This window comes from Sorex fumeus, unplaced genomic scaffold, assembly GCF_029834395.1.
Source record: "Sorex fumeus unplaced genomic scaffold, SorFum_2.1 ptg000083l, whole genome shotgun sequence".
Lineage (NCBI taxonomy): Eukaryota > Metazoa > Chordata > Mammalia > Eulipotyphla > Soricidae > Sorex > Sorex fumeus.
This window is the reverse complement of record NW_026606140.1, coordinates 10823193-10833392: the sequence shown is the minus strand read 5'-3', so window position 1 is coordinate 10833392 and position 10200 is coordinate 10823193. Positions and strand designations below refer to the sequence as shown.

The 10200-nt window shown below is 60.1% G+C and overlaps 1 protein-coding gene across 1 annotated transcript in view; it reads right to left on the bottom strand.

The window, feature by feature from the left end:
• Positions 1-3762: 3762 nt before the first annotated feature.
• Positions 3763-10200, bottom strand: part of CIT (citron rho-interacting serine/threonine kinase) — a 163550-nt gene continuing 157112 nt past the window's right edge. The window contains exons 45-49 of the mRNA XM_056131037.1: positions 9334-9414; positions 8322-8400; positions 8059-8238; positions 5003-5303; positions 3763-3917 (exon numbers count right to left, since the gene is read on the bottom strand). Of these exons, the coding sequence (XP_055987012.1) occupies positions 3894-3917; positions 5003-5303; positions 8059-8238; positions 8322-8400; positions 9334-9414 (665 nt within the window). The 3' untranslated portion in view covers positions 3763-3893. The remainder of the gene's footprint in view (positions 3918-5002; positions 5304-8058; positions 8239-8321; positions 8401-9333; positions 9415-10200) is intronic.

Sequence of the window (10200 nt, the reverse complement as noted above, 5' to 3'; positions counted from 1 at the left end):
ACGCTGTCCTCCCCTGCTTGGAGAATATCAAGCTTCCAACATTTGATTAGGCAAGTGATAAAACACTTTTCTCATCTAAACACTGCGTGCCTGTAGCCAGTCTCAGGCTTGGGACATCAAACGCAGTATCTGAACTGTCAAGAAAGCAAGCTCAGGGTTCCCCACCTGTGGGTGGGGCAAATCTCCCTGATGGGTGAGGGCTGTCTCCTGCACTGTGGGATAATTAACACCAGCTGTTGTGCACCCCTGCCTCTCCCTCCACCCCTCCCCTCCCACAGCCAGGTATCTGCCTGATGGCCTGGGAGAGGGGGGCCAAGTCCCTCTGAGGGTTTAGCTAACCCTGCGCCCATCACTGACCTCAGTGCTAGTGCACACTCATCTGCAGGAATGTTTGAAAGGAAATCACATCCGGCTCCATAAAAGCCCTAGAGTGAATCATCTGTTGAGCCAGGTTCTCCGATTGTAGTTTCATGGGAATGAATCTTGCTGCATGCACATTTGGGTGGGGTTGGGGGTGTCTCCCAAAGGGAGAGCAGTTTCAGAGGTCCCCACCAGCAGTTCTCCCCAGCTGTACAGTTCATGGGCCGAGGGTGACGGCTGCCTAGGCAGCGGGGCCTGGGGATCAGCCAAGGAGCCCAGCAGTGCTAGGAGCCTCCAAGCCTGCACCCGTGATGCTTGGGGGGTACCAGGTAGTGCCAGGGTCAAACTGGTCAGGTGTGCTAGTCATGTGCCCTCCTCTGGACGGCACCCTAGCTGGACTACCTCCTGACTCAGTTGTGCTCAGGGGATGCCAGGGACTGAACCTGGGTTGGCTGTGTGGAAAGCAAACACCCACAGCACAGTCATTCTGCCCCCCCCCCCCCCCCACAACTGCTAAAACGATGATTTAACGGACCTTTACCAGTGAGGTTTTTTCCCTCGCTTAATTTCACTCAATATGTGGCAGACTTTTAGCCCCAGTAGTAAAGTAGAAAAGACTCAAATTGGAGCTAGGGTTCCTGTCACAAGCCCAAGTCAGATATGGCTTCTGTCATAAACTGTGTCACTGGAAGATGGAAATCGAAGTCTGAAAGCAACAGGAAAGCTGAGGGGGCAAAAATCACCCTTCGCCAAAACCGACGTTTGTCTGGATCGAGCACAAGTTTATACTAACCAATTAAATGATCATGGGGGGGGCGGGGAACGCACCTCGCAGACTCTAAGGAAGCTTCTCTTGGTCTCGAAGCTGTAGGCTTCTGAGCTGATCTCCCTCTGAGAAAGTCTCTGCGAGGGGAACCCCCCAGCGCCAGAGCATCAGTGGCGGAAGGGACGTGAGGGTCTTGTTTGCCGCATCAGAGAACCGGGCTGTCGTCAGAGGGACCCGAGACGCTTCCCAACCCTGCAGTGCGGCTGGATCTGAGGACCCACCTTCTGGCCGGCCGTCCGCTCTGTCAAGTGCAGGACCGCGCTCCCATCCCAGAGGAAAAGCGAGGACGCTTCCCGGCCACGGTACGGGGTACGGGGCCTCGGCTGCCCTCTCGGGGCAAAGAAGAGGCCAGGGCAGGCGAGCACCGTTTGAGATCATTGCTTTATTTCACTATTGTTCAACGACAGTGTTCAGTTCTCTTCGGGTGGAGCTCGGTAGTTCCGCATCTTCTTGCCCCTCGTTTGGAATAAAAAAGGTAATGGAGTAAAAGCCTGTACGTTTGGAGATCTAGAGTTGTATTTTAGGCTAAGAAGCTGTTGCCTGCAGTTTTAGAGTAGCTTGTTTCCTGCTGGCTCCGGGGGGCCGTGAAGGCGCCCACCCGCCTTCCAGTGAGGTCGGCCCTTCTGCTGCTGCCACCCTCGGAACCAAAAAGAAGTGTTGAAAAATGCACCTTTTACAATAAAAAAGTAGAAACCAATTCAATTTCCCTTTTTTTTTTTTTTACGAATATAAAGTTTCTTGTAAATATGTACAGTCTTTCGAGCTAGTTCTACAGCAGGAAGCATTTCACAGGTGAGACGCACAATACACTCGGGCTCCGGGAGCCTTTCTCATGGAGATTCTAAAATGAAATGCCTAGACTGAAAGACCAGTTTCCAGTGACCTTTCCAAATACTTGTGGACCAAGAGACAAAAGGAAAAGGAAAAAAAAAAGGAGTCAGCAAACATTCAGTCGGTTCTGCCCTGGGGAAGGGGGCGGGGGGGGGATGCGGGGAGACTTCAAGACGCCAAGCAACATGGGGGTGCCCGCAGTGGACTCCACGGGCGCAAAACGTGGTTCGTGGGCTGAGTTTCAGACAAGAAAGCACTTAGGTTAAGAGACGAGCAGGAAGGAGCCGGGAGGGGCCAGGTGCAGTCTGGGGAGAGAGATGAACTGTGGCGCGGGGTGGCAGCACGGGGGGGTGGGGGGGCTGCGGTGGGGGCCCCCACCTTCCAGCTTCCCTAGGACATGCCTTGTTGTTGGAGGTGGGCCTAAGAGTCATGGAGAGTCTGAAGCAAGAGGTGCCTTGTGGGAGGTTAAAGGCAGAAGTAAGGCCGCTAGTTAGCTTGCCAACTGCAAAGCCTCTAGGTTGGTTCTTTTATCAGTTGCCAGGAATCTCGACTCTGCCAAGAGGGCGGAGAGAGTCAGGTGGGGGCAGAGCCGCACTGCACCTAAGGAGGGCGTCCCGGCCCGGGCGGAGCCACGGAGGTGCCAGCTCCAGGGCCATGGGGCAGCCCGAGGGAAAGGCCCTGTGGGCACGTCACAGTTTTGTGGGCTGGAAGCGTGCTGCTGGAGTCCAGCGGTGGGGGGGCGGGGGGGGGGCGGGGAGGTGGGAGCTTGCTGGAATCCTTCTCTGGTCGTAAGGCTTGAGCGTTTGGTTTGTCGTTGGTTCAGTGCTACGGACTGCAGCGTGGGAGGGTCGGGGGTCTCGGGTGGGTCGGCGGTGGGAACTAAGGGGCGATGCGACTACAGCGGCAGAGCGGCCCTCGCGGGCGGGGTGGCACATGCAGAACTCCCGGGCGGGTCTCCCCGCCCGAGGTGGGCAGCGACCTGCCGACAGGGTCAGGAGGGGGGGCCCGGTCCCCTCCTCGACACAGAGACCGACCCAAGCTGGCTGGGCTGATGCGTTCGGGGCAGCAGGCCGGGGAGGGGGCGCTGCGCGCGAGGAGGCTGGGCTCCCCGGGGTCCCTCGGCCCCAAGTCACTGCCCTCCAGCCGAGGCCCGGTGACCTCCAGACCTTCTCCTCTTGGGGGCAGGGGCAGGGAGGGAAGGGGGTTGTCAGGGCCCTAAAAGGCAATGAGAACGGTAAACATTTGGCGAGGATGCCCCCTCCGGTGAACGAGGCCACCCGGGCGGAGGCTGGGGGACAGGAATGAGGCTGTGTGAGCGCGCGGGGGGAGGACGCTAAGCCGGCTGGCGGGGCTCTTCTACAGAACGTTCCGGTGGCAGAGAGACCTGACGTGAGCGTGCGGAGAATGACCACCACAGCAAGCTGGGTGCGAGTCACGTCAAGTAAGAAGTCTGTGGTCTTTTAAAAAAGAAAAGGGGAGAAAGGAGAAAACCCGCGCTGAAAGCAGCAGCGGCCGGACACAGGGCCGGAGTCGCGACGACGCCTGGGAGTCTGGCCCTGTGGTCAGGGGTGCCGGCTGGCTCCCCTCCTCCCCCACGAACGGGCGTGGGGGCAGGGGCGCTGGAGCGAGGGACAAAGTCCGTGAACGCTTCGAAAGAGGACCGGAGTGCAAAGGGGAGCTGCAGGGAGGCTCCTTGGACTCAGCCCCCCGCCCCTGCCCCTCGGGACGCTGGGGTGCCCGGCCGAGCTGGCTCTGGGTCCAGCCATGCCCTGGGGCAGCTGAGCAGGCGGGCGCTGGGCTCCCCTTCAGCTGAGTTCCAGAGTGGGTTCAGTGTTTTCCTGCAGACGGAGATGAGGAGTTGGTTTCTGGCTAAGGGTTAGACAGAAGACTGGTCCCAGACCTAGGAGCAAAGCAAGGAGGCGGGTTTCAGCCCCCGGCGGCCGGCACAGGCAGCTGCAGGAAGCCCGTGGCCACAGAGAAGAAACTGCATCCCCTACCCCGTCCCCCACACTCTGGCGCACACAGGCTCCTGAGGGGAGACTGCATCCCGTTCCAGCAGCAAACCGGAGAGGCTAGGAGAAAGGACTCAGACAGCCTCTCCTCTCTTTCCTGCTGGGGGTTCCAACTGCAGCCACAGCCTCAGCCCCGGAGGCAGAAAAGTGGCTCTGTTATCCCGAGGGTGCCTCCAACGGACAGGACACGCCCAAGCGTACAAGACCCCCACCCCCCATGCATGGGGGCCCTGTCTTCCACACTCCCCTCCACCTTTGTGGCCCCTCACCCAGACTTCACAGATGCAACGCACGCACGTGAACACCCAGTTGCCAAAGGTTCAATGTTCTGGAAGGCAGCCCCTGTGCAGCCTTGCAGAAACGCCCTAAACGGATCTGCACGTGGAAGTCTGGTGGGAAGTGTAAGGCACAGAACGCCTTGCACAGTGTGTTAGCCTTTGAGCCTCAGCACAGCGGGGTCGAAACCAGAAGGAGAAGAGAGGGCCCTGGGAGATGGCGCAGCACAGGCTCGCCACCTGGGACCCTGGGGTGCATTCCCCGGCACCACACAGTAACCCAAGCACCTCTGAGCACCAAGCCAGGCGTGGCCCCAGGGCTCAATCAGAAAAAAGTGCAGAACACACAGGAGCATTGGTGACGCTCAGGCCCCGAGCAGACTGGGAAGAATCACCCCACCCCCGCCCCCTAAGAAAGAGGGAAAGAAAGAAAAAGATTGGAGGGGTCGGTGGCAGGACGTGGGAAGGGCACTCCTGCACATGGCCGGCCCGGGTTCGAGCCCTGGCGTCCCATAAGGATAAGCACCACCGGGAATGCCCCCCCACCCCCCAAAAAGAAAAAGATTGAAGACTGTGGGCTAGGGATGTCGCCACCAGGAGGCCCATAGCGGGAACAAGATGTTTCCGGGCGTGCACATGCGTCATTCCTCTGACTCGGAAGCCCCCCCTCGCCCCCCCCCCCCAGAGCTGCACCTCACCTTGTTGACCTGGGACAGTGGGGTCCTCACGGCCCCCACGGGCAGCCGGCCCCTGCTGCTGTCCTCGAAGAGCCTCCCGGGGGAGCGCTCCCTCCGCGTGCTCAGCACCCGGCCTGGGGACTTCTCGCGCTCCAGAGGCCGGCCGGGGGACTTGTCCCTGCGCAGCTCTGTTCGCCCCTCACGGTAGCGGTGGGGTGTGCTTGGCTCTCGCGGGTGGCCGGGGCCTTCGGGGGGCGCTGGGCTGGAGGCCACTCGCTTGGTGATGTGCTCATTGTAGGTGGGCGGGCCTCGCTTGTTGGGGCTGCTGGCAGACAGGAGGGGGAGGGCGCTCAGCGGGCAGAGCAGGGGCTCTGCGTGCGGGAGGCCCGGCTTCTGCCCGTGGCACTGCCAGGAGCGACCCCAAAACCAAACCAGAGAAGGGGAGGCTGCGTTGAGTGGGGGGCCCCCAGCTGGGCCTTTAACTTCCTCCCCAGGTCCCCTGGCTCTGAAGAAGGGACCCTGCCCCCAGCCGGGGGACGGCTCCTTGGGCCTCGGTGCGCCTGGTCTCCGGCTGCCGCTGAGTGGCAGGGGAAGGAGGAGCCCCCGAGGGCCGGGAGAGGCTGGGGAGCGGGTCTCGTCTTTGGCGTCTAGCAGGCCCCCCGTGCCCACGCTCACATCCCCTCAGTTGCCCGGGCCTGCCCAGCTCTGGCCCTGCGGCCAGTGGACACTGAAGCTACTGGGAGAGGGACACACGCCGGGGACAACAGGGCAGGCAGAAGCACCTGGCTGGCTCTGAGGTGTCCCTGTCCACCCCCGGGAGACGAACAGCTAGAAGGACAGGCTCGCTCTGAGCCACTCGCCCGAATCCCCAGCCCTGGCCTGGGTCATCCCAAGTGAAGATCTGCAGACACAGGCAGAAGACCTTCATCCCGCCTGCCCCAGAGCAGAGGCAAGTGCCTCCGCCTCATTATCTGAGCACGACTGGTGCTGCGAAAAGGCAGGCGATTCAAAAATGGGGCCCAAAATAAATCAATAAATAAAACACACACCAAAAACCAGCTACTGTGAATTACGACTTGAAGCGTATTTTTCAACGACTGGGGCTTACTGTTGGAAATTAAAGTAGAATTCAGGAAAATTAATTTTATCCAAAAATATGTTTAAAACCTTAACTGTAGTTGTACTTACTGGCTGATTCTAAAATTGAACTGTGTAAATTACTGATTTACTCTCCTCTAATTTCCTCAGCATGCTGTATGACACCTTGTACATCGGGGGTCTATATCAGGCCTATCAGCTCCCTTAAAAAAAAGCACAACACCTCCCCCCACCCCAAAACATCCATCCATCCAGTGCCCCCTGGAAATTCTTTAACAAACGGCAGAGTCAGCACTCAGCCCTGAGCACAGCCAGGTATGGCCCACCACCTCCCCATCCCCACAAATTAAGACAAGGAGCAGGTGCTTTGGGTTGGGAGGGACGGGACTCAGCTGTGTCTCTGAGTAAGCGGGAAGAGCAGAGGGTCATGTGGCTCTCCTGGTGTTCTAGAACATTCCTGGGATTGAAACTACCCTGGTGAGACTTGCTTTTTGGGTCACACCCGGCGATGCACGGGGGTGACTCCTGGCTCTCCACGCAGGAATCACTCCTGGCGGTGCTCGGGGGACCCTACGGGATGCTGGGAATCGAACCTGGGTTGGCCACATGCAAGGCAAACACCCTCCCCACTGTGCTATCACTGCAACCACTGGTGAGACATTTCTGACTCGCCCTCTGCTTCAGCTGCAGGCCACATCCTGAGACCACAGTCCCTGCCCAGCTCTTTCCCGAGATCTGAGCATTGTGTGGGTTACGTTCCTCCACCAGATTCTAATACAACGCGCCCTCTCTGCTGGGCGCCTCCCGCTGGCCATTTCCCCAGCACCTGGCAGGGGCGGTCAAGTCGTGCAGGAAACGTAAACCCTTGCTCATTTATCTAGCCCACTCCCCCCACCCCCGCCCCCAGGTGAAAATAGTCTCATGCGGCCTTCATGGCCCCAGACCAGCCCCCGGCCCAGGATGGCCGGTCCCAGGCCCGCATGGCCTTGTGGGAGGACGACTCAGAAACTTTGATCAGGATCATTATTTGCAGGTATGACGCCCTGGCCCAAGCTCTGTCAGGAGTGGGCCCTGGCACCACCACGCCAGAAACCGCACCTGAGCGCCGCTGGGAGTGGCCCCCAAGTTAGCAGTCCGGGAGCAGGACGGGAGGCCCTTGCCGGGAGTCCCGAGAAGAAATAGAGCCTGTTCCGAAAAGGAGAGGCCCTCCCCACTCAGCCTCAGCCACGACTCCAAGGCGAGCCGAGACCAGGCCAAGGAGCCAACTCAGGGTGGCCCGGGACGCTGCAGAGACTGACCTGGCCCTAGACCTGGGGAAGCTCTGCCTCGGTGGGAGCTTCCGGCAGAATCAGACCAGGACAGTCCAGCAGCACCAACAAGCTGGGGGAAGGGCGCCCAGGCCCAGGGAGGGGAACACCCTGGGATCAACAAGGCCCCCAGGCCAACTGCCGAGCGGCCCTGCGGGTCCCTGCGAGCCTTTGAATTGCGAGACCTTCCTGCCCTCGAGGGGGCTGCCCAAACTGTCTGGAGCCTCTGGCACTCCACTTCCCCCAAGGGCAGCGTCCGGCTTCTCATCTCTGTCTCCACACAGAGGCTGGTTACCTGCCCGACCCCACGCTCTGCTTCCCACGCTGGGGCTCGGTGCCTTCCTCCGTGCAGTCCCCCAGAGCAAAACCCACTCCCGCGACAGGATCTCTGCCAGTGTCCGAACACAGGAGAGATGCACCAAGCCCAAGGGCCTCTGCGAACGCCCGCCGGCCCGCCCGGGGAGGACCAGGCCTGCTGCCTTACCTTTCTACCAGGAGGCGTTTTCACATGCCCGTGACATAAATAAAGGACCAGGCCATGTCCTCACTGTCGATCTCAGAGAAGTGAGTGGCTTGGTCTGGAAGACTGGGCACGCCTCAGCCAGCTCCAGCAAGCAGTCCTTCCCACTGCAGAGAAGGCCTCAGCCCTCCCGCCCTGGGGAGGAGCCGTACCTGCGGGAGGTGGAGGGGCCCCGGTGGTGGTCAGTGCCCGACTCCTTCACGAGGTTGCCTTTGCAGCAAATGATTCTCAGTTTGTCCTGGTACGAGGACGCCAGGTAAATCGCGCCCGAGGAAATCGCGGGGCCCAGGTAGCGTGGGTTGGGGATTTCCAGATACGCTCGGGCGGGGGTCCTGTGGGTGGCAGAAGAGGCGTTTATCCTGCAGGTGACCTCCGCTGCCGGGCAGGGGCCCCGAGTCTGCGCGGTGGCGCTTACCCCAGAGAGGAGCGGGCCTGGATCTCAATGACTTCCAGGGAGTTGAAGTGGGTCACAAACAGATAGGGTTCTCGGTAGGCTGTGAGGGGAGCAAGGGGGCAGAGGGAGCAAGTGAACCCCAGGCCGCTGGGCCACTCTGGCACCAGCCGTGCCTCTGAGGGGATCCACGCCCGCCCTGCCAGCTGGTTCCGCTCACTCACTGCCATGCTGCGGCTGGAGAAGACAGGCCCCCCCAACAACTCTCTTTGGCAGGGGAGGGAGGGAGGGAGGGAGGGAGGGAGGGATGACGCCCCCTCCACAGGGCCCTTCCCTTCTGCAAAGATGCACAAAGAGGCTCTTCAAGATGACACGGGGGTACAGCTGTAAAGCTTCATGTGTGAAGGAAGACATGCATGTGTGCACATGTGCGCGCGCACGCACGCACACACACACACACACACACACACACCCTGTGCAGGTGTTCACACACACACACACACCACAGGTGTTTGCACACACACACACACTGCAGGTGTTTTTTGCACACGCACCCTGCAGGTGTCTGCGCACACACACACACACACACACACACACACACACACGCCCCTCCCCTCTGACTGTGCAGTCCACTTCTAGGGATTTATAAGCAAGTGTGCAAGACCCGCACCAGCTGCTCACCACGGCACTGTTCCTTCGCCATGCCAGGGAGAACGGGCCACACTAAGGGGAAGAGCTCCAACCCCAGCCATGCGAGGAGGCAAGTAAACACATGGTGGCCGTCTCCTGCCGACCCCAGGAGGCCTCACAGTGTCCCGGGCTGAGCTGTGGCTGGTGGCTCGGACTCCGAGGCTCGGCCGTGAGTGGACATGCACTCGGGGCACAGTGACATGTGAGGCCTGGACCCTGCTGGCACCCAAGGCATGGTGCTTGGGCCACAAAGCCTTCTACCTGCAACTCTGGCGCAGGACTTTGCCAGCAGCTGGCCAAGAGTAGAAACGACCCCGGGCCCAGCCCAGCCGCTTGCGTCACTCACCAAAGGCCAAAGGTAAGCGGCTCCACTTGAGGTCATCGGTGCGGCTGCGTCTTCCGTAAGAATCCACAAATACCCCAAATTCTGCGGGGAGCCAAGACACGGGTCTGAGCGGAGCCAGAGGCGGGCACCAATGATGCACTTCCAGGGGACGGAGGAGCAGCCAGGAGGTACCATGAGCACCACAGTACTTGGCCAGGGATCACTCTGGCGGGGCTGGGGGCTGGGGGGGGGGGGTGTCTTTGTGGTGCCATGAAGGGAGCCAGGTGCAAGGCAAGAGTTTTGTTGTTGTTTTTTTTTTGCTTTTTGGGTCACACCTGGTGATGCACAGGGTTTACTTCTGGCTCTGCACTCAGGAATCAACCCTGGCGGTGCTCAGGGGACCATATGGAATGCTGGGAATCGAACCTGGGTTGGCCACGTGCAAGGTAAATGCCCTACCCGCTGTGCTATTATTGCTCCAGCCCCAAGGCAAGAGTTTTAACCCAGGGCCATCTTGGGGTTCAAAGTGACACATTTTGGCAGTTGTATGGGGAATCCCACCAGGGGACCTGGCAGGGGTGGGGGTGTGCAGAAAACCGGGCCATTCAAGCCTAAGGCCCTCCGGTTCCTTGAGAGGAAAGGGGGAGAGGGGCTGGCTGCACCCTCAGGCTCCATGCCCAGGGGCGGGAGCGAGCCTGGAGCAGAGCCACCTAGGGCTCGAAACCAAAACACAAGGCAAGGAAAGAAAGGGACTCCAAGTGAAGCGGGGTGGGGCGGGTGTAAGAAGACGTGAGCGCTGATACTTTGCGCTGATGGGGTGGGGAGCCAGGCCTGGCCCTGGCAGGGGAGGGTCAGGGAGGCACTGGGAATGCATGACAACACCGAAGC